The sequence below is a fragment of the Chiloscyllium plagiosum genome, chromosome 40 (assembly GCF_004010195.1).
Source record: "Chiloscyllium plagiosum isolate BGI_BamShark_2017 chromosome 40, ASM401019v2, whole genome shotgun sequence".
NCBI lineage: Eukaryota > Metazoa > Chordata > Chondrichthyes > Orectolobiformes > Hemiscylliidae > Chiloscyllium > Chiloscyllium plagiosum.
This window is the reverse complement of record NC_057749.1, coordinates 340441-364750: the sequence shown is the minus strand read 5'-3', so window position 1 is coordinate 364750 and position 24310 is coordinate 340441. Positions and strand designations below refer to the sequence as shown.

General features: G+C 41.7%; 1 protein-coding gene across 1 annotated transcript in view; it reads right to left on the bottom strand.

Moving 5' to 3' along the window:
• The window catches only part of usp3 (ubiquitin specific peptidase 3), a 232318-nt gene that overhangs the window by 158473 nt on the left and 49535 nt on the right, over window positions 1-24310 (bottom strand). Inside the window, exon 6 of the mRNA XM_043680112.1 lies at window positions 6384-6462. Within this exon, the coding sequence (XP_043536047.1) occupies window positions 6384-6462 (79 nt within the window). The remainder of the gene's footprint in view (window positions 1-6383; window positions 6463-24310) is intronic.

The window sequence follows — 24310 nt, the reverse complement described above, 5'->3', positions numbered from 1 at the left end:
TTTTTCTTAATGTCAATGAGCACAGTCCCAACCTGTTTACTCATATGACAATCCCTCCATAGTGGGAATCATCCCAATTAACTTTCCTGGAACTGCCTCCAATAAAATATTTTTACTTTAAAGGAGTCAAAAACTGCTCTTTTCAGATGTGGTCTCACCAGCACCTTGTACAGCTGTAGTAACACTTCCATACTTCTATAATCCAATGCCCTTGATCCAAGGGCTAACATTTAGCCTTCCTAACTACCTGCTGCACCTGTGCACTTGCTTTGTATTTCGCGCATATAACCCCTAAGTCCCTTTTGAGCTGCAGTTTTCTTCTCCATTTTAAATAACATTGTTCTCCCTCAAAATTGAACTCGCGTTTTCCCTACACCATACTCCATTTGCCAACCTTTAGCCCACTTACTTAACCTATCGATGCCCCTCTGTAAACTGTTTGTACCCCTTCACAACTTAGCTCTGCACCTATTTGTGTTTGCAAATTTAGCCACAGTACATTCGCTTCCTTCCTAAGTCAGAAATATATTGTAAACAATATATACAATATATTGTACTGATTCTTCTGTGACCCCACTGATCACAGGTCACCAACCCCATTCACTGTTTCCTGCCCATTAGCCAATTCTCAGACCTAATCTTTTTATGAGCTACTTTGTCAAATGTCTTCTGGAAGTCCAAACATTGAGTAAATATATGGAAACCAGAGGCTTTCTTGAAAAACTCTAATAAATTAGACATAATTTCTCTATGAAGCCATGCTGACTGTTTGATTAGATTGATTTTCCAAATTGCTTCTATTACTTCCTTTAATAGCTGACAACAATTTTCCATCAATAGACAATCCACCTGTAACTACCCATTTTTCACCTCCCTTTTTAAATAGGAGGAAGGTTAACTGCAAAAGTTCCCTTTTAAAATAAACTATTGATCTTCAATCATTAATCTATATTTGTGCAAAGATAAAAATTTAAAATACAACTAGAATGGAAGTTATCCATATTGAACTATACAAACTAAGTGAAATTTGCTGATTTTTAAATACCTAATCCCAAGGCTAATGCAACTTAGTTCTTAAAATTAAAATATCATCTAATAATTACCTCAATTTGGAGAAAAAAGGCATTGAAACCTAAAAGTAATTTCCAAGAAACTCCAAAAAGATTTACATAGAAAGGTCTCACAGGATTGTTCACAGGTCATTATTTCTGCTGCTGAGAGAGATAACAATCAGCTTCACAGTGCTGGGAAAATAGCTGAGTGTAGGTGGAAGCCAGTGTTGTCAGTTGCCCATGTTAGTCACCATTCCAGGATTGGTTTGTACATAGAAATTAAGGGGGGTACTTGGTAAAGTGACTGGGGAGGGTTTGAACTAGTGTGGCAGGGGGATGGGAAGCAGGAGTACAGCAGTGGATGCAGAAATTGAGAAAGGGAGAAACCAAGGCAAACATGACAGAACAAGAACAAGCAGGAAACACTGCTGAAAAGAGCAGGGCTGGTGTTCTGAAATCCATGTATTTCAATGCGAGAAGTATAATAGGCAAGGTAGATAAATTCAGAGCTTTCGGTTAGTACTTGGAACTATGACATTACGGCAATTACAGGGACTGGGCTGAAAAAGGGACAGGACTGGCATCTGAATATCCCAGGATTTAGATGTTCCAGGTGCGATAGAAGGAGATGTAAAAGGGGTGGGGGAATTCCCTTTTTCATAAAGGAGTATCCCTCAGCTGTACTGAGGGAGGATATATTAGAGGACTTGTGCAGCAAGGCAATATGGGTAGAACTCTGGGATTGGAAATGTGAACTCAATGCTGGGTGTATACTACAGGCCACCCAACAGCCAGCAGGAGATATAGGAGAGAATATGTACACAGATTTTGGAAAGAAATAAAAACAGCAGGGTGGGTGACTTTTTAACTTCCCCTTATATTGTCTGGGACTCACTTGGTGGTAGGGACTTGGATGGCGCATAGTTAACATTTAAGAGGCATTTGGATGGGTATATGAATAGGAAGGGTTTGGAGGGATATGAAGGGTCTGTTTCCATGCTGTATATCTCTGACCATTCAGGACGGTTTCTTAACGCCGTCCAACCAGGGAAGGGGTTATACCACACCTGGTTTTGGGAAATGAACCACCCAGGTTAGTGAGGTTTCAGTGGGGGAACACTTTGTGAGTAGTGATAGGGATAACAACAGTCTCTGGGTGAAGGTGTTAAACTTTGGGGAAGGTGAATTACAATGATATTAGGCAGGAACTGGAGCATGTTGGTTGGAGACGGTTGTTTGAGGGTAAATCCACATTGGACTTGTGGGTGTATTTCAAATGGCAATTAATTGACGTTCAGGACTCGCATGTCCCTATGAGAATCAAGGATAGGTATGGCATGTTAATGAACCTTGGACGACCAGGGACATTATGACCTTTGTCAAAAAGGAAGCATATGTAAGTCTAGGAGGATAGGAATTGATGAAGCCCTTGAAGTACATAGGAAAAACTTAATCAAGGAATTAGATGGGCTAAAATGGGCCATTAAAGGTCATTAGCAAACAGGATTGAGGAGAATTCCAATGCTTTTTATTTATAAGCAAGAGTGTAGTCATGGAAAGGGTCAACCCCCTCGAGGGCAAAGGAGGGAACCTATGTGTGGAACCAGAAGAGGGAAGTAAGATCCTAAACAAATACTTTGTCAGTATTTACCAAAGAGAAGGAATTGGTGGAAGGTGTTCTCAGGGAAGGGAGTGTTGAATTGCTAAGCCAAATTGCTATTAAAAAGGAAGAGGTGTTGTGCATCTTAAATATTAAGTCCCTGGGTCCTGATGGGATCTATCCCAAAATATTGAGGGAGGAAAGAGAACAAATGGCTGGAGCATTGACAGATCTCCTCATTGGCCACGGTGAAGTCCCAGAGAACTGGAGAATAGCCCATGTTATCCCATTGTTTAAGAAGGGTAACAGGGATAAGTTGGATATTACAGGCCTGTGATCCTCACGTTGGTGGTAAGGAAATTTATTGGAAAACATTCTTACAGAAAAGATCTATATGCATTTAGAAGAAAATTGACGTATTAGCATGGTTTAATGTGAGGGACATCATGCCTTGCTGACTCTATCAAGTTTTTTGAGATGATTAAGGGAAAAAGTGGTTGATGTTGTCTACATGGACATGGACTTCAGTAAAGCCTTTGACAAGGTCCCTCATGGCAGACTGTACAACAAGTGAAGTCACATGGTATCAGGGGTGAGTTGGCAAGGTGGATACAGAACTGGCTCAGTCATAGGAGACCAAAGGTAGTAATGGAAGAATGCTTTTGGGAATGGAGCGTTGTGGAACACCACTAGTCACAGGGATCAGTGGTGGGACCTTGGCTGTTCATGGTCTACATAAATGATCTGGAGGAATACACAGCTGATCTAATTAGAAAGCTTGCAGATGATACAAAGATTGGTGAGAATTGCCAGAGGATACAAAAGGACTTAGATCAGTTGGAGGCATAGGCAGAAAAATGGCTGGAGTTTACTGGCACTTTGGAAGGTCAAGTACAGGTGGAAATTATACAGTGAATGGCAGAACCCTTAAGAATATCTATGTGCAGATGGTTGTGTGTGTGCAAGTCCACAGATGGTGTCAGTGCAGATAGATAAGGTAGTAAAAAATAGCTATGGCATTCTTGCCCCTTCATTGGAAGGGGCATGGAATAGAAGGATGGAAAAGTTATGTTGCAGCTTTACAGAACTTTAGTTTGGACATGCTTGGAATATTCAAAAAATATCATAGAATCCCTACAGTATGGAAACAGGTCATTTTGCTCAACAAATCCACACCAACCCTCCAAAGAAGAACCCACGCAAACCCATTCCCCTACCCTATTTACCCCTGATTAATGCACCTAACCAATACATCCCTGAACATTATAGGCAATTTAGTATAGCCAATTCACCTAACCTGCACATCTTTGGATTGGAGGAGAAACCCGGAGGAAACACATACAGACATGGGGAAAATGTGCAAACTCCACACAGTCACCAGAGGCTGGAATCGAACCCAGATCTTTAGCACTGTGAGGCAGCAGTGCTAACCACTGAGCCATGTACAATTCTGGTCACCACACCACCAGAAGGATATGGATGCTTTGGAGAGGATACCGGTAAGGTATACCAAGATGTTTCCTGGTATGAGGAATTTTATCAATGAAGAAAGGTTGGCTAGACTAGGTTTGTTTTCACTGGAATGCAGGAAGTTGAGGTGTGGCTTGATAGAAATTTCTAAGATTGTGAATGGCAAGTTAGGGTGTAGGGCTCAATTACCAGGGGACCAGGTTCATGGTGCAAAGGGGTTGGGGTTTGCAGGGGGGGTGGTGGAAGGTTTATAAGATGTCCAAAGCAACTTTTTCCACACAGTGGCAAGTGCTTGAAATGTGCTGACAGAGGTGGTGATGGAAGCAGACACAATAGCAGCATTCAAGATACACCTAGATGAATACATAAAGAGGAAGGGAATAGAGGGACACAGATCCTGTAAGTGAAGACAGTTTTAATATGGAAGGCCAAAATGTGTCGGCACAGGCTTGGAAGGCTGAAGGACCTGTTCCTGTGCTGTATTATTCTTTGTTCTTAATTTGGTGCACTATGCTCTCGCTGACATACACTATGCTCATAGCTGATCATCTGTCTATCTCATCCTGTTCCAGCTTTCTCCCCATAGCCTTCAATCCCTTTTTTTGGCCCCTGTAACTATTTAGGATCATAGAATCCCTACAGTGTGGAGGTAGCTCATTTGATCCATCGAGTCCACGCTGATCCTCCAAAGAACATCCCATTCTGACCCAATCCCTACGCTGTAGCTCTGTACATCCCATGGCTAATCCATTTCAGCTGCGCATCCCTGGACACTACGGGCAATTTAGCATGGCCAATCCATCTACCTGCACACCTTTTGGATTGTGGGAGGAAACCAGAACACCAGGAAGAAACCATGCAGATACTGGGAAAATGTGCAAACTCCACACAGACATTCACCTAAGGGTGGAATCAAACACCTGTCCCTGGCAATGTGAGGCAGCGGTGCTAACCACTGACATCTGAACTATTTTTTTTTTTTTAAAAATATTGAATGTTTAGGCCTCAACCACTGCCACAGAAGTCCACAGGGTCACCACTGCCTGGGTAAAGAAATTTCTCCCTAACTCAGAACTAAATGGCCTACCCCATATCCTTAGCCTGTGACCTCCAGTTCTGGAGTCCCTGGTCACTGGGAAGTTGCTTCCTGTATTTATCTTGTCTCAATCTGTTGGAATTTTTATAGCTTTCTGAGATCCTCCCTCATTCCTTGTAATTTAGAACAATATATTCTTAACCAATCCAGTCTCTCTCCTTATGACCGTCTTGTCATCCCAAAAACTGCCAGTTTTTGCTACCAAAGTGTATAACTTGATATTCATCTTCAACTACCATACATTTGCCCACTTATTCAACTTGTCTAGATCACAGTGAAGTATCTCTACATCCTCCTCACAGCTCACCCTCCCATCCAGCATTAGGACATCTACAATTTCCTTACCTAAATAATTAATATATAATATTAAAAGCTGGGCCCAAGCACAAACATAATTTGTGGTACTCACTTGTCATTGCTTGTCACTCAGTAAAACAGGCGTTTATTCCTACTCCTTTGTTTCCTGTTTTCTATGTCAGTACATAAACCGAATCCCACATGTTTTAACGGTAGATGTTAATCTCTTGCGTCAGACCTTATCAATGCCTTCTGAAGGTCCAAGTAAACCATATCAACTGACTCCCTGTTATTAGCTCTACGAGCTATATTCTGAAAATATTCCAATAGATCTGTCAAGCATTATTTCCCTTTCATAAATCCATGCTGACTGTCCAATCCTGTCACTATTTATCAAACACTTTACTATTAAATGGATTTTCCCCACTACTGATGTCAAGTTAACTGGTCTATAAATCCCATTTCCTTTCTGCCTACATTTTAAAAATAGTGAGATGACATTACCTACCCTGTAATCCATAAGAATTATTCCAGAGTATATACAAACTTGAAAGATGATTGCCGAATCACTCTTTCAGTGGGTACTTCCTTATGTAACATGTTGACAAGTGGGTCCTGGGGATTTATCAGCCATTCATCTCATCAGTTTCTCCAACACTATTCCCTTAAGAATACTGATTTCCTCAATTCCTTCTGTTCACTAGACACTGTTTCAATATTTTTGGGGAACTGAGTCTTTTTTTTTGAAGTCAGAACAAAATTATATATTTGGTCACAATACATGGAAAACAATTGGTGCATGAGTAAGTACTGTTGAATAATTTTTTTCATGGACAAAGTGTCCAGTAATTATTACGATCTTACTTACATTTATCTTCAAATACTTGCTCACAGATGAACTTTCCATCAACTTTCTTTTGCGGTGTCTGTCTACTGAAATTGCTGAACTGTATGATGAGAAGGACATATTAGAGTGTGCATCACTTTTCACTGGATGCTGTGGAATACAGCATGTTTATCAGTCTTAAGTGGTATTTTCTATTCAATGCTTCATTGCAGAGTTCAATTATCCAATTGTTTAAAATATTATTCAGTCACACTGCATAATTAAGACCAAATGCTACATTGACGTTGACAATTACATTATTGTATACCATTGATGCTGGCTAACCCTGTGCCTATGAAGCAGGAAAGCAAATAACTTGGGTTGAAAACTTAAAGAGCATAAAGACCATAAATAGAAACAAGAGATTGCTATTCAGCCCCCTCACGTCTGCTCTCCATTTAATAGGATAATGATTGATTCCTTATGTCCACTTTCTTTTTCTTACCTCTTAACCCTTGATTCCCCATTTCGACAGGCAGCGTTTGACCATGCATAGTCAGCATAGCTTTGTCACAGGTCATGCCCAACAAATCTAGCAAGTCTTTTGAGAAGGTGACTAATCGTATGGATCAAGTTAGGGCAGTTAATGTACTTGATATGGATTTCAGCAAGATCCCACATGGGAAGTTGATAAAGGTAAAAACTAATGGGATCCAGGTTAATTTAGACAATAGGTGCAAGAGTAGGCCATTCTGCCCTTCAAGCCTGCACCACCATTCAATATGATCATGGCTGATCATCCTTAATCAGTATCCTGTTCCTGCCTTATCTCCATAACCCTTGATTCCACTATCCTTCAGAGCTCTATCCAACTCTTTTTCTTAAATGAATCTAGAGACTGGGCCTCCACTGTCCTCTGGGGCAGAGTATTCCACACACCCATCATTCTCTGGGTGAAGAAGTCTCTTCTCCTCTCTGTCCTATATGGTCAACCCCGTATTTTTAAGCTGTGTCCTCTGTTTCGGGACTCATCCATCAGCGGAAACATGTTTCCTGCCTCCAGAGTGTCCAATCCTTCAATAATCTTATGTCTCAATCAGATCCCCTCTCAGTCTTCTAAACTCAAGGGTATACAAGCCCAGTCGCTCCAGTCTTTCAGGGTAAGGTAGTCCATTCCAGGAACTGACCTCATGAACCTATGCTGCACTCCCTCAATAGCCAGAATGTCTTTCCTCAAATTTGGAGACCAGAACTGCACACAGTACTCCAGGTGTGGTCTCACCAGGGCCCTGTAAAGCTGCAGAAGAACCTCTTTGCTTCTAAACTCAATCCCTCTTGTTATGAAGGCCAGCATGCTATTAGCCGCCTTCACTACCTGCTGTACCTGCATGCTTACCTTCATTGACTGGTGTACAAGAACACCCAGATCTCTCTGTACTGCCCCTTTACCTAAATTGATTCCATTTAGGTAGTAATCTGCCTTCCTGTTCTTGCCACCAAACTGGATAACCATATATTTATCCACATTAAACTGCATCTGCCATGCATCTGACCACTCGCCTAACCTGTCCAGGTCATCCTGTAATCTCCTAACATTCTCCTCACATTTCACCTTGTCACCCAGCTTAGCATCATTAGCAAATTTGCTAACGTTATTACTAATACCATCTTCTTTATCATTAATATATATTGTAAAAAGCTGCGGTCCCAGCACTGATCCCTGCGGTACCCCACTGGTCACTGCCTGCCATTCCGAAATGGAGCCGTTTATCATTACTCTTTCTTTCCTATCAGCCAACCAACTTTCAATCCAAGTTAGTACTTTGCCCCCAATACCATGCGCCCTAATTTTGCTCACCAACCTCCTATGTGGGACTTTATCAAAAGCTTTCTGAAAGTCCAGGTACACTACATCAACTGGATCTCCCTCGTCCATCTTCAGAGTTACATCCTCAAAGAAATTCCAGAAGATTAGTCCAGCATGATTTCCTCTTCATAAATCCATGCTGATTCTAACCTATCCAGCAGTTGTCCCCCTTAGTCAAAGCATCAATAACAAGGAAGTATAACTTTAAAGCTTAAAGACTATTTAAAGTTTTAAATAACTTCAAAGAAGTTTAGAAGGGACCCGAGGAAAATCTTATGTCCAGTGCATGATGGGAATCTGAAATGCCTTTGAGGGTAGTTGAGGAGAGAAACTTCACAATCTTTAAAAGTTACTTGATAAGCACTTGAAGAGTCAGAAGATGCAAGAATCTATTGTCTGAAATATAAACAGTGACTCTGCCCTACAGCTCTCTGTAGCAAGGAGTTCCAAAGATTCTAAACCTTCAGAGAAGAAAATCCTCCTCATCTCAATCAACTCTCATTCTAAGTTCCAGTAGAGATCCAAACTGTTTATGCTTTGCTCATCAGACTATCACTCCATAGCAGGGATTACCCAAGTAAACCTTCTCTGTATTGCCTCAAATGAAATTGTTTTAAGTTAGCAAACTTCAGCGAACTCACAATGGTCAGCAACCTGAAACATTAACTACTTCTTTGCACAAAGGCTGCCTGACTTGCTGAGTATTTCCATCATTTTATATTTTATCTCAATTGAGATTTCCAGCATCTGCAGAAATCTGATTTCATTTCCATATTTACAAGAATTGATTAATTTAGTCAAATCCCTGTCCCAATTGAATGTGGTACCAGTGCAGAAGGTTGCAATTATAGCATAAGTTTACATTGGCAGTTTCCATAAGGACAGACTGTATGATTTTAAATAGAAAGTGAAAGTCTGACTGTACTATTAAGTCATTTCCTAGCATCAAGTTCTCCTTCATGTAAGGACTGTACTTAGTTTTTCTGGAGTCCTTATCATACAAAATCAATTTCTGGATTAGTGGTGCTGGAAAAGCACAGCAGTTCAGGCAGCATCCGAGGAGCAGTAAAATCGACGTTTCAGGCAAAAGCTCTTCATCAGGAAGCCCTTCATTCCTGATGAAGGGCTTTTGCCCGAAACGTCGATTTTACTGCTCCTCGGATGCTGCCTGAACTGCTGTGCTCTTCCAGCACCACTAATCCAGAATCTGGTTTCCAGCATCTGCAGTTTTTGTTTCTACCCATACAAAATCAATATTGAGTTTGCATTTCCTATGCTCTAAACACTTACATCATATCACAATATTTCTACCCATTAGAGCTGGCATTGAAACTTTCCTTTTGAACAGGGAATATATGCTTGCCTTGCCAGTAACAAATACATCTTGAACAATTCAAGTGGAATTCCCAAGTTAGATAATAAACTCTCAGCCCAATAATTCACATTTGTACCATCTTTAACACTTCTGAGGAATACAGGTAAATAAAAGTTTTCACTGTGCACTGGAAGGAAATATTAGATGCAAAAGCTTCACCAGAAAGATCGATTTAAAGAAGCAAAAGTTTAGCACTTCAGTTCCTTGACATTATTGGAACTACATTCATTGAAGCAAAGGTGGATCATTTGATCATTCTCATGCCATGTAGCTGGTGAAAAAAGCTTTGGTTCCAAAATTAACAAAGTTGTTTAGTTCAGTTCCGATCCAAAAATGTTGACTAAAAGCCTGTTATTCGTGCAATTCTACAAGGCTTGTCCCTACAATTAATTAGACTTTTAGTTTCACTTTATACACTCTGAACTTTGAAGGAGATTTGCTAGATTGAATTCCATTCAAACAATAATTAATTTTACAGTCAATTGCAAGATACTGGCAATCATTCATGGACCTCAAATCATTCTTGCCTTAGTAAAAATATTAAAACAGGTTCAAACCCCTCTCAAGCCTTTGAATATATAACACATGCTGGCACTTAAGAATTTTAGGAATGCTGCATTATAGAGGATGACATATTTCAGGATAGATGATAAACTAGTTGTTCAAGCAGATAATAAATGGTGCCAAGAAAAGTTTGGCATTTTCTTAGCTAAATGGAAAATATTGGCTGGAACGTCCATCACATCATTCACCCAATTCGTGCTGATCAGACAGTTAATCATATAATACTGACTTATGGCTCTTGGATCCCAACCTTTAAGGCCAATTCAAGTCCTACTTGCTCTAGAGGTGAGTTATAACATCTCAGTATGTTGATTAAAACTATGTATAACAGTGACATCCCTTAAAAGGATAATATTGATGCAAAGTGCTTTGGGGTATCTTGTGGATGTGATAAATCTTATTTAGAATAATTGCTTAAGAGGCTTAATTTTCAGTGGCAGAAGAAGCCACGACAAAATCAAAACTGAATGCCTGAGAAAATGAGCTACTACCTACTAATAAGCCAAACACTACAGTCATTTTGCCATTAAGGGACATGAAGTGAGATGGAGAGAATAAGATACTCCAAGCATATGATATTGACAGACCCCTAAGACAAATGGAACGGTAATATACTGGCTGCATCCACTGGATAGGAATGGAATTAAAAGAGCACTGTCAGAAAGCTGAATAATTGGTAATAACTACTTAAAGACAGTTCAGAGAATCTTCACACGATTCATTCCTGGGACGAATGGGTCATCCTCTGAAGAAAGGTTGAATAGGTTAGATCTATACCCATTGGAATTTTGGAGAATGAGATTCGATCTTATTGAAACATGCAAGATTACGCAGTGCAGAAGAATAACTTCTCTGCTTTTTACATCACCTATTGAAGGAGCAGTGATTTCAAATAAACCTGGTGTTGTGTGACTTTTGACTTCGTTTTGAGATGGAGATGATGAGTATCCTTTTCTGTCAGAGGGTTGATAAGACTGTGCTAGATAGATTTTTGACCAAAGGATTTGAGGGCTGAGGGTTGCAAATAGCATGTGGAAATAAAGCCACTACCAGATCAACCATGATATTATTGAATGGTGGAGCAGGCCTTCTCATGTTATTCTGCAGTTCTCATGTTATTCAAGCAGTTATTCTGATACGTTCTTAATAAGGCAGGGGAAAAAAAACATTAGTCATGACAATCCTCTTTTCAATGAGAAAGCAGCCGTATAGTCCGGTCAGACTATAGCAACTTCACCCAACAGGAAAACTGTGAAAAGGGATAATTCAATCACAAACATTTATTACTTAAGCCAAAGGAATGCCTTCAAATGATTTGAAGTCAGAATGGCGGGCTTGAAGCGATAAGTTGTTGGGGTTGGGGTCAATGAGCAAGATGTTTTTTCAAAAATCCAGTGCATTTTTGGTGATGGAAAAAGACAATGCAATTTTGAATGGTAGGGTGACAGTCCCTCAGAAAAGGGAACTTTCATCATGCCAATTGCAATAGAGACCATAAGTGGTATTTAAGCAATAAGGTATTAGGGGTTTTAGAGAATCCACCAGGGTTTTCAAAAGGTTGATAAATAGGGGGAAAAAAAATGGCAAAGTGAAACATGGTTAGTAGGGCTTGAGTTACTCTGTGGAGTATGCTGCTGCCTCAACATCAGGACCCAGGTTTGATTCCAACCTTAGGTGACTGTCTGTGTGAAGTTTGACATTCTCTCAGGGTCTGCAAAGTTAGTCAGATGCTCCAGGTTCCTCTCACTGTTCAATGTGGGTTTACAGGAATAGAGTGGGTGGCTGGATCTGGGTGTGATGCTCCTCAGGAGGGTAAATCTAGACTTGACAGGACCAAACAAACAGTCTCTTTCCACACTGTAGGGAGGTCTATGATTCTAGGTCTGGTAAAGGAGGAGTTGTAGCTGTATGGTCATCTCAAAGGCAAAGAAATTCACAAGCTTCTCATGTCCAAGTGTGAAGCTAGGATTAAGGAGGTGGAGAAAAGAATGGAGCTATAAAGTCATTTTTGAACTCTAGAATTATTCTGGAATAGTAAGCCCTTTTTAGGAGAATGATGTAATCCTGAATGCTTATGCCTATGGCTATGTTAATTTGCAGGATTTGGCTTTACATTTTTCTAGTGTAGGTAGTGAAGAGGCTATGAAGTGGGCAAGAAGTTTGCATTGTTGGGAATAGGGAATTTAAGAGGCAGGGAACTGCTTGGTAGGTCAACAGTGCTCTGGTGACTTTTGGCTTGGGTGTTAAAGAGGAAACAAGGAAAAAGCAGCAGCAGCAGCTTCAACAATCCAATGGTAAGGGAAAGCAGAAAGTGGTCTGACCAGATAGACTTGAAGGTCATGATAAGACTCAGTTAACAGAAAAGATGAGAATGAGCAGCTGTGAATATGGATCAGTTATAATTTCTAACGCAAGAGACTGAATTATTATCACAAGAGGCTTCTTTTAAAAATGGGCAACTACTTGTGCATTAGGCATGAAAATACATTATACAAATATTAGCAAACATCAGTGACAGTAAGTAACTGGCTGAATGCCTGGTACATGGTGCTTTGTCTGGGTTGAATTTCTGACTAGGCCATACAATACCAAACTAAAGCAGAACTCACTGTATTTTTTTAAATCATAATTTACTTTGCTTAGTCATGAAGCTTTAATTCTCTTCTTTCAAAAGTGATGTGTTCAGCTTTTTATAGGCATGAAATGCTTTAAACCAGGACAGCATTCAACTGCCTGCGCACCACAGAATGAGATCTCAGAACATTCATCTTACATAGCACTACATTATGCAGTGCAAGTTCGAAAAAAGGTTTGAACAATAGATGATGCACGTACTCTTTCAAGGATTGAAATAATAAATCCATTCTTTGCTTGACTGCACTTTATGATGAATTCAGTCATGGCTGTGGTTAAAGTTCATCCTGGGTAAAGTTCATCCAAATGTCACAAAACTGCATACATCCTATGGCTAGAATGCTTCTGAAGAATTTCTCTCAAATAAAACATTAAAGAGCAACAGTAGCAAAATAAGAAAGCCTTTTGAAGCCAGGAAATAGCATCTTAACAACAATAGGAAATACAGATATCAGCACTTACCTTTGACAATGCATAGGGAACGAGAGCAGATTTGATAGAATAAAGTGAGGAATAAGAGTTTTTTTTTGCTCACACTGTGTACTTAAAACTTTTTAAAAAAGTGATGCTAATATGTCTTTTTTATTTATCTGAAATCCAATTAATTCTTTATTTCGAAAAACTGAAATTAAAATGAGGGAAGCTTTTAATACTGCGGCAAACTGAATTGAAAATTTGTTATATGTATAATTTTAGGGAAAATGATGATGCATTTGTAGAAAGAAACAGAGTAAATATTTGAATTAACATATCTATTTCTTTTACTTTTGCAGATGCTGCCTAAACTGGAGTGTTTCCAACATCAGTGCTGAAGTTTGTGCAGTGCTGATTTAAGGGGTGGACTCCCTGGTCTTCTCCAAAAAAAATTAGGTGTGTTTTTATTTTACATCCACACAATAATGTTTAATATATTATGCAAAAGTTTCATTCAAAAGTACGGGGGCAGGGGGGGATAAAGTCATTTAAATAACTTTTTATGCCACATAAAAACATAAATTGATATGTATAATAAAGTCAGATTCTTACTTTAATTTCCAAAAACTCTTATTTACAGCCTTTGTCCAAACATGGACAAAAGTGCTGAACTCCAGAGATGAGGCAAGGATGATCACTCTGTACATGAATATAGCATATGGCATCAAGGAGCACTCTCAAAACTGGAACTCGAGGGAGGATTTTCAATTAGCTAGAGCCATACTTCGTGCAAAGAAAGAAGGCTGTGGTTGTTAGTGATCTTCTGGAATCAAGTTGATTAATCTCTAAGAATTTCTCAGAGTAATGTCCAAACCGAATCATTTTCAGCTACTTTATTGATAACTTTCCCACCATAATGTCAGAAGTGGGGATGTTCACTGATGGTCACATGATGTTTGGCACCATTTGCTACTCTTTAAACACTGAAACCACTCATGTTCACATGTAGCATCATCCAGTCATGAAGTTTTAATGCCAGTCTTGGGCTAAAGAAGCAAGTTTCAATCACACCACACAAATGCCAGGCATTGACAATCACAAACAAGAGCCAATGTCACCACTACCCATTAAGTGGCATTACCATTGCTAAAATCCCCTACTAACAACATGGAAGGTTTAGCATTGAGCAGAAGGTGAACTGCAATAACCAAATAAACATGATAGCTACCAATGCAGATCAGAAGTGAGTAATTCACTGCTTGATTTCCCAGTACTCGACTATTAGCTATAAGGCACAAATCAGGACTGTGATGGAACAGTCTCCACTTGCCTGGATGGCTGCAGCTCCGACAACACTAAAGAAATTTGACACCAAACAGGACAAAACAGTCTGCATGACTAGCACCCATCAAATTCACCATCTTTCATATTTAGTCCCTGAATCACACATGCATACCATCAGCACGTGTTGGGAGGTCATATTGTGGCTGTACAGGACATTGGCTAGGCCACTGTTGGAATAGTGTGTGCAATTCTGGTCTCCTTCCTATCAGAAGGATGTTGTGAAATTTGAAAGGGTTCAAAAAAGATTTACAAGGATGTTGCCAGGGTTGAAGGCTAGGGCTGTTTTCCCTGGAGCATTGGAGGCTAAGGAGTGATCTTATAGGGGTTTATAAAATCATGAGGGGCATGGATAGGATAAATAGACAAAGTCTCTTCCCTGGGGTGGGGGAGTCCAGACTAGAGGGCATAGGTTTAGGGTGAGAAGGGAAAGATATGAAAGAGACCTAAGGGGCAACTTTTTCACGCAGAGGGTGGTAAGTGTATGGAATGAGCTGCCAGAGGAAGTGGTGGAGACTAGAATGATTGCAACATTTAAAAGGTATCTGGATGGATATACGAATAGGAAGGGTTTGGAGGGATATGGGCCGCGTGCTGGTAGGTGGGACTAGATTGAGTTGGGATATCTGGTCGGCATGGACGAGTTGGACCAAAGGGTCCGTTTTCGTGCTGTACATCTCTATGATGCATTGCAATAACTCACCCAGGCTCTCCAAATGTATGTCTACAATCCACAGTGCCAAGCAAGTACCTCTCCAAGCCATCCTTCATTGTCATTCATGTCCTGGAATCCCTCCTAAACAGCAATGTGGATGTACTTATACCCTGAAGACTGAAGTGATTAAGGAATGCAGCTCACTACCACCTTCTCAAGGGGAACTACAGATAAGCAATAAATGCTGACTTAGCCAGTGATGCTCACAGCCCACAAATGATCTTCAAACTCAAGTAAATAGGTTACAAAGAATTAGAAACAGGAATAGGCCATTTGGTCTTTTGAACCTGCTCTGTCATTTAATAAAATCATGGATATCTGATTTTTAACTACCTCCCATAAATTGACCACAGAACAATACAGCACAGGAACAGTGCTTCGGCTCATCATGGCTGTGTTGACCAGGATGCCTTCTAAACTAATCCCATCTACCTGCACATGGTTCATATTCCTCTATTTCTTGCCTGTTCACACATCTGTCCAAAGTATCTGCTTCTATCACTCCCACTGGTAATGCATGTCAAGCACCTACCACCCTCTGTGTAAGTAAACCTTCCTTGCACATCTTACTTAAACATTCCCCCTCTCACAGTAAACCAAGCCCCCTAGAATTTTACATTTCCACCCTGGGAAAAAGACTCTGACCATCTATCCTATCCGTACCTCTCAATTTTATGTACTTCTTTCAGGTCATCCTCAGCCTCTGACACTATAGCAAGCTAATACACTCCAATTCAGGCAATATCCTGGTAAAGCTGTTTTGCATTCTCTCCAAGGCTGCACATCCTTCTTCCAGTATGGCAACTAGCTTATTCCCTCGTATCTCCCCACGTGATAGCAATAACTCTTTCAAGTCATTTCGATTTTCCTAAGGTAACTCAATAACTTAGTCCAACTTTTGATGACTTCCTCATTGTCCAATTTAATTTGAGAAATGTCCAATTCAGAATCCTCTGAACTTGGTTCTTCACCCAGTGTTGCAACCAGTAACACATTCTCCTTCTGCTTTTCTTCCCTATCTAAATATCTTTTTAGCATGTTCAAATGACAAACACAGATTTCTCTCTGTCTGGAGTCCTTCCCAAATAGTTCACCTCACTCAATCTCCTTTCTATTAGATAAGGACCACTAAACCTTGCTTTTAAAGGTTCATTGATCACTGGAAGTAACACTAACACTTTCTCAGTTAGCAAAATTGCGAGTTTTTGATTTCTTGTCTACTTCCTGTTCCTGTTTTGTCTCAGCCGATCAATCAAACGTGGTCTCTGATTATCCTGCTTCAACATTTTTTTTCCTATCCAGGAGCAGCAGGAGACAAGGGTGGAGAAGACGTGGAGATCAGGAGGGTGCCGGGAAGGTAAGGACTTAGTATATATTTAGGCAGTGACTAAACCTGAGATACTACACGTGTAGTATCTCCCTCCCGCGCCCCCCTCCTCTAACCAGAACAAAAAGGCTCTGTAAGGTGAGGCTTTTATTTTATCTTTTTCTTTCATACATTTAAGTGCATTGTTTGGTTTTAGTTAGTTGATATAAAGCTAAGGTTACAATGGGAATGGACCTTAGACCACTGGCATGTGCCTCTTGCTTGATGTGGGAGCTCAGGAAATAGGTAAAAACAAGGACTGCAGATGCTGGAAACGTTTCAGGCAAAAGCCCTTCATTAGGAATAGAAGGGCTTTTGCCAGAAACATCGATTTTTCCTGCTCCTCAGATGCTGCCTGACCTGCTGTGCTTGATTTTTCCTGCTCCTCAGATGCTGCCTGACCTGCTGTGCTTTTCCAACACCACTCTAATCCAGAGCTCAGGAACATGGCTGACGTTCCTGACTGTTACCACTTGCAAGAAGTGTGCCCAGCTGCAGCTGTTGTTTGACCACATGACGGCTCTGGAGCTGCGGATGGACTCACTGTGGAGCATCTGCGATGCTGAGGAAGTCGTGGATAGCATGTTCAGTGAACTGATCACACCACAGCTTAGAATTGCTGAGGGAGATAGTGAATGGGTGACCAAAAGGCAGAAAAAGAGTAGGGAGGCAGCGCAGTTGTCTCCTGCAGTCATCTCCCTCCAAAACAGGTATACCGTTTTGGATACTGTTAGGGGAGATGGCTCACCAGGGGAGGGCAGCAGTTGTCAAGATCATGGCACTGTGACGGGCACTGCTGTTCAGAAGGGCGGGAAAAAGATTTGTAGGGCCACAGTCATAGGGGATTCTATTGTAAGGGGAGTAGATAGGAGGTTCTGTGGCCGAAAATATGACTCCTGGATGTATGTTGCCTCTCAGGTGGTCGGGTCAGGGATGTCACCCATCGGCTGCAGAACATTCTAAAAGGGGAGGGCGAACAGGCAGTTGGCTTGGTGCGTATAGACACCAATGATATAAGTAAATGCGAGATGAGGTCTTGAAAGAAAAATTCAGGAGCTAGGAGAGAAGTTAAAAAGGAGGACCTCAAAAGGTAGTGATCTCGGGATTACTGCCAGTGCCACGTGCTAGCCAGCTTAGAAGTGAGAAAATAGCTGGGGTGACCATGTGGCTTGAGGGATGGTGTAGGAGGGAGGGGTTCAGATTTGTTGGACATTGGGACCGATTCGGGGAAGGTGGGACTATTACATATTGGACGGTCGACATCTGAACCAGACTGGAACTAATGTCCTTGGGGGAAGTTTTTGCTACCGCTGTGGGGAGATATTAAACTAATGTGGCAGAGGGCTGGGAACCAGAACAGAAGACAAGTAGACAGCAAGTTGGAAACTGAAGACTGTAAGAATCATGAAGATAACATTAATAAGGTGAAGAGTAGGCAGAGAACAGATGAACGGAAAAGAACTGGTGGCCTGAAGTGCATATACTTTAATGCAAGGAGTATAGATGAACTTGGGGACTGGATTGGTGCCTGGGAGTATGACGCTATTGCAATCACAGAGACTTAGTTGAAGGAAGAGCATGATTGGCAACTAAATGTTCCAGGATATAGACACTTCAGACAGGACAGAGAAGGAAGTAAAAGGGTGGGAGGAATTGCATTGCTGGTCAGGGATGATATCACTACTGTGCTAAAGGAGGACAATAGACAATAGGTGCAAGAGTAGGCCATTCTGCCCTTCAAGCCTGCACCACCATTCAATATGATCATGGCTGATCATCCTGAATCAGTATTCTGTTCCTGCCTTATCTCCATAACCCTTGATTCCACTATCCTTGAGAATTCTATCCAACTCTTTCTTAAATGAATCCAGAGACTGTACCTCCACTGCCCTCTGGGGCAGAGCATTCCACACACCCACCACTCTCTGGGTGAAGACGCTTCTCCTCATCTCCTAAATGGCCTACCCCGTATTTTTAAGCTATGTTCTCTGGTTCGGGACTTACCCATCAGCGGAAACATGTTTCCTGCCTCCAGAGTGTCCAATCCTTTAATAATCTTATGTCTCAATCAGATCCCCTCTCAATCTTCTAAACTCAAGGGTATACAAGCCCAGTCACTCCAGTCTTTCAGTGTAAGGTAGTCCCGCCATTCCAGGAATTGACCTCATGAACCTACGCTGCACTCCGTCAATAGCCAGAATGTCTTTCCTCAAATTTGGAGACCAGAACTGCACACAGTACTCCAGGTGTGGTCTCACCAGGGCCCTGTACAGCTGCAGAAGAACCTCTTCGCTTCTATACTCAATCCCTCTTGTTGTGAAGGCCAGCATGCTATTAGCCGCCTTCACTACCTGCTGTACCTGCAAGCTTACTCGTGTACAAGATCTCTTTGTACTGCCCCTTTACCTAAATTGATTCCATTTAGGTAGTAATCTGCCTTTCTGTTCTTGCACTAAAGTGGATAACCATACATTTATCCACATTAAACTGCACCTGCCATGCATCTGACCACTCACCTAACCTGTCCATGTCACCCTGTAATCTCCTAACATTTCACCCTGCCACCCAGCATAGTATCGTCAGCAAATTTGCTCGTGTTATTACTAATACCATCATTAATATATATTGTAAAAAGCTGCAGTCCCAGCACTGATCCCTGCGGTACCCCACTGGTCACTGCCTGCCATTCCGAAATGGAGCCGTTTATCATTACTCTTTCTTTCCTATCAGCCAACTAAGTTAGTACTTTGCCCCCAATACCATGCGCCCTAATTTTGCTCGCTAACCTCCTATGTGGGACTTTATCAAAAGCTCTCTGAAAGTCCAGGTACACTACATCTACTGGATCTCCCTCATCCATCTTCAGAGTTACATCCTCAAAAAATTCCAGAAGATTAGTCAAGCATGATTTCCCCTTCATAAATCCACGCTGACTCTGACCTATCCTGTTACTACTATCCAGATGTGTCGTAATTTCATCCTTTATAATAGACACCAGCATCTTTCCCACCACTGAGGTCAGACTAACTGGTCTATAATTTCATGCTTTCACTCTCCCACCTTTCTTAAAAAGTGGTACTACATTAGCCACCCTCCAATCTGCAGGAACTGATCCCGAATCTATCGAACTCTGGAAAATAATCACCAATGCATCCACGATTTCTCGAGCCACCTCCTTCAGTACCCTGGGATGTAGACCATCAGGCCCCGGGGCCTTATCAACCTTCAGACCTAACAGTCTCTCCAACACCAATTCCTGGCAAATATAAATTCCCTTAAGTGCAGGTCCTTCAGCCACTGTTACTTCAGGGAGATTGCTTGTGTCTTCCCCAGTGAACTCAGATCTGAAGTAACAATTCAATTCTTCTGCCATTTCTTTGTTCCCCGTAATATATTCCCCTGTTTGAGTAATAAGAAGGGCTGAGAAATAAGAAGGGTGCAGTTACATTGTTGGGCTGTACTACAGGCCTCTTAACAGCGAGTGAGAGTAGATTAGATTAGATTCCCTACAGTATGGAAACAGGCCCTTCAGCCCAACAAGTCCATACCGAACCCTCCGAAGAGTAACCCACCCACATCCATTACCCTACCCTCTATTACCCCCTGACTAATGCACCTAACACTATGGGCAATTTAGCATGGCCAATTCACCTGACCGGCACATCTTTGGACTATGGGAGGAAACCCACGCAGATATGGGGAGAATATGCAAACTCCACACAGACAATTACCCAAGGCAGGGATTGAACCTGGGTTCCTGGCGCTGTGAGGCAGCAGTGCTAACCACTGAGCCACCATGCCACCCATACCACTGAGCCACCGTGCCACCTGTGAGGTAGAAGAACAAATAGGTAAACAGATTACGGAAAAAATGTAGAGGCGACAGGGTAGTGGTGATGGGAGATTTTAATTTACCCAACATTGACTGGGATACACTTAGTGACAGAGGCCTGGATGGGGCATAATTTGTAAGAAGTGTCCTGGAAAGTTTTTTACAGCAGTATGTCAATAGTCTGAGGGAAGGAGCCATATTGGACCTGGCATCGGGTCATCAGCCAGGCCAGGTGGTAGAAGTTGCGGTGGGGGATTTCTTTGGGAACAATTCTGTACGTTTTAGAATATTCATAGACAAAGATAACAGTGGTCCTAAGGGAAGTGTACTAAACTGGGTCAAGGCCAATTATATCAAAATTAGGCAGGAGCTTGGAAATGTGGATTGGACACAGCTATTTGAAGGCAAGTCCACATTTGAGATGTGGGAGGCTTTCAAAGATAGTGCAGGATAGGCATGTCCTGTTGAAAGCAAAGGGTAGGAAAGGCATGATTCGTCTCCTAAAGGATAATGAAGGAAGGCTGTGTGTCGAACCTGAGAGTATGGGTGAGATTCTGAATGATTACTTTGCATCAGTGTTCACTGAGGAGAGGGACATAATGAATGCTAAGATTAGAGATAGAGGTTTGATCACTCTGGATCACATTAACATAAGCAGGGAAGATGTGTTGTGTAGGCTAGAGGTTATTCAGGGGGACAAATCCCCAGGACCGGATGGGATCTAGCCCAGGTTGCTGAGGGAGGCGAGAGAGGAAATAGGCTGGAGCACTGACATATCTTTGTTGATCCTTAAACACAGGTGAGGTGCCGGAGGACTGAAGGGTTGCTCATGTTGTCCCCATGTACAAGAAGGATAGTAGTGGTATTTCAGTTAACTACAGACCAATTATCCTGACGTCAGTAGTGGGAAAGTTGCTGGAGAAGGTACTGAGGGATAAAATCTATTTATATTCAGAAAAGAATGGGCTTGTCAGTGATAGGCAACATGGTTTTGTGCAGGGGAGATCATGCCATTCCAACTTAATAGAGTTCTTTGAGGAAGTGACTAAGTTGATAGTTGAAAGAAGGGCTGCAGCTGTCATATAAATGGACTTTAGTAAGGCATTTGATAAGGTTCCCCATGGTAAACTAATAGAGAAAGTGAAGTCACATGGTGTGCAGGGTGTTCTAGCGAGGTGGAAGAAGAACTGGTTGGATAACAGGAGACAGAGTAATAGTTGAAGGGAGTTTCTTGAAATGGAGAAAGGTGACCAGTGGTGTTCCACAGGGATCAGTGCTGGGGCCACTGTTGTTTGTGATATACATAAATGATCTGGAAGAGGGAACTGTTGGTATGATCAGCAAGTTTGCAGATGACACAAAGACTGGTGGAGTAGCAGAAAGCATAGGGGATTGTCAAAGAATACAGGAGAATATAAATGCACTGGAGAGTTGGGTGGAGAAGTAGCAGATGGAGTTCAATCCAGGCAAATGTGAGGTGATGTATTTAGGCAAGTGTAGTTCTAGACCGAATTATACAATGAGCAGAAGAGTCTTGGGAAGCATTGATGAGCAGAGAAATCTGGGAGTTCAGGTCCGTTGTACCCTGAAGGTTGCAGCACAGGTGGAGAGTGGTCAAGAAGGCATATAGTATGCCTGCCTTCACTGGATGAGGTATTGAGTATAAGAACTGGCAGGTCATGTTAAAATTGTACAAGACTTTGGTTCGGCCGCATTTAGAATACTGTGTACAGTTCTGGTCGCCACATTACCAAAAGGATGTGGACGCTTTGGAGCGGGTGCAGAGAAGGTTTACGAGGATATTGCCTGGTATAGAAGGTGCTAGAAGAGAGTTTGAGTAGGTTGGGTTTGTTTTCATTAGAAAAAAGGAAATTGGTGGGGGGGACCAGATTGCTGTATACAAAATCATGAAGGGTATAGACAGGGTAGATAGAGATGAGCTTTGTTCCCCCAGGATGAAGGATTCACTAATGAGGTCACACTCTCAAGGTGAGAGATGAAATGTTTAAGGGGGACACACGTGGCACGTGCTTTACACATGCCTGGAACATGTTGCCAGCAGAGGTGGTAAAGGTAAGCACTGCAGATTCATTTAGGATGCATCTGGGCAGATGCAGGAGAAGGTGGAGAGCAGAGGGATACAGATGCTTAGGAGTTGGGCAACAGGTTTAGACAGTGGATTTGGATCGGCTCAGGTTTGGAGGGCTGAAGGGCCTGTAAATTTTCTTTGTTCTTTGTTCTTAACTCCTCCTGTTTCAACTGGTGACTTTGTAACCTCATTACCACAGTCAGGAAAAATCCCAGCATATACTTCCCGATTTTCCACTAGTTTTCCAACCACAGTTGGCAGCATTCCTACCTGTGACCCAGCTATATTGTATTCCAGAGCAGAGAGTTCTTCCTGTACCCCTACCACCACTTCTCCACTTTTCACTGGACACTAACCTCACTCTACATAATTGAGCACTTGTTGCCTCACCATGAACTCCACACACTAGCACTACTACTGGCAATAGTCCTTCTGAATTACATATCTCATCTTTCATCAAAGATTAACATGATCCCGTATCTCTTAATACTGTAACCCATTGACCTGCTGCTCCTGGTCTCTGCAAGTCAGCCTTACTTTCGCAAGTAAATGGTTTAAGACGACCTGACACTTTTCCCTTAATCAACCTCCGACCAGGTTGTACATTCTGGTGCAGCATTTTCGCCTCCTCTGTGCTCTCCTTTACCACTTAAACAAAATTCACTGGTTTATCCTGTTTTCCTACATTCATCTTCTCAGTGCTTTTTCTAACCGACCACTGTGATTTCAATGTGGACTACTTTATTGTAATGAAGACGCTGGAGCTTTTTCACTTCTTTCCTCTTCATAGGTATCCTTTTTAATCTGTGGTAAGTTATCTCTATGAGCTTTTCTGAGGTCTACATTCCCCCTATCATGTGAGGATTTCTCTTTTCCCAAATTTATATCCTTGATGGATTGAAATTGATGTTGGAAGCCAAACTTTGAGTTATAAACCAACTCCTAATCATCAGCCATTTCAGCTGCCAACCTTGCAGTTTAACTCTCGGCTCGTCCACAAGAGTTCTCACTACTTCAGGAAGTGAACTTTTGAACTCCTCCAAAATAATAGTCTTTCTAAGAGCATCATATGTTTGATCTACTGTTAATGCCTACCTAACAAAATTACTTTGGTCCTTTCAAACTCAATGTATGTTTGACTAGGGTCTCTCCTTTGATTCATGAAATGTTGCCTGTAGGTTTCTGGCACAACATGATGTGCACTTAAGATGGGTTTCTTCACCTCCTCAAACCCCCCCACCCCCAAAACTTCTCTGCTAGGGCAATTTGTTCTTTTTCTCTTTTCACTGCTTTTTGTCATAATTCAAACGGTTTCATTTCTTTTTCTCTTGCCTCTAACTCAAGCTGCTTCATTGTCAATTGAATTTAGCCATTTCCAAAGAGTCTGGTGGTGTTTCCAGCAAATTTAAATGCTGAGTTATTGCTGTGATTATCTCGTGGATGGAGGCAACTCCAACAGCTTTGCTTTGTTCACCTTTTATAACACAGTCAGTCACCTGAGGTGGGCTTTGAGTTTGCACATTCTCCCATGGGTTTGCATGGGTATCCTCCCACAGTCCAAAAATGTGCAGGTTAGGTGAATTGGCCATGCTAAATTGCCCATAGTGTTAGGTGAAGGGGTAAATGTAAGGGAATGGGTCTGGGTGGGTTGCGCTTCGGCGGGTCGGTGTGGATTTGTTGGGCCGAAGGGCCTGTTTCCACACTAAGTAATCTAATCTAAATCTAAACTTCTTCACCCCCAGAAAACTTTTAGTGACTGAAAAAGTCATTAT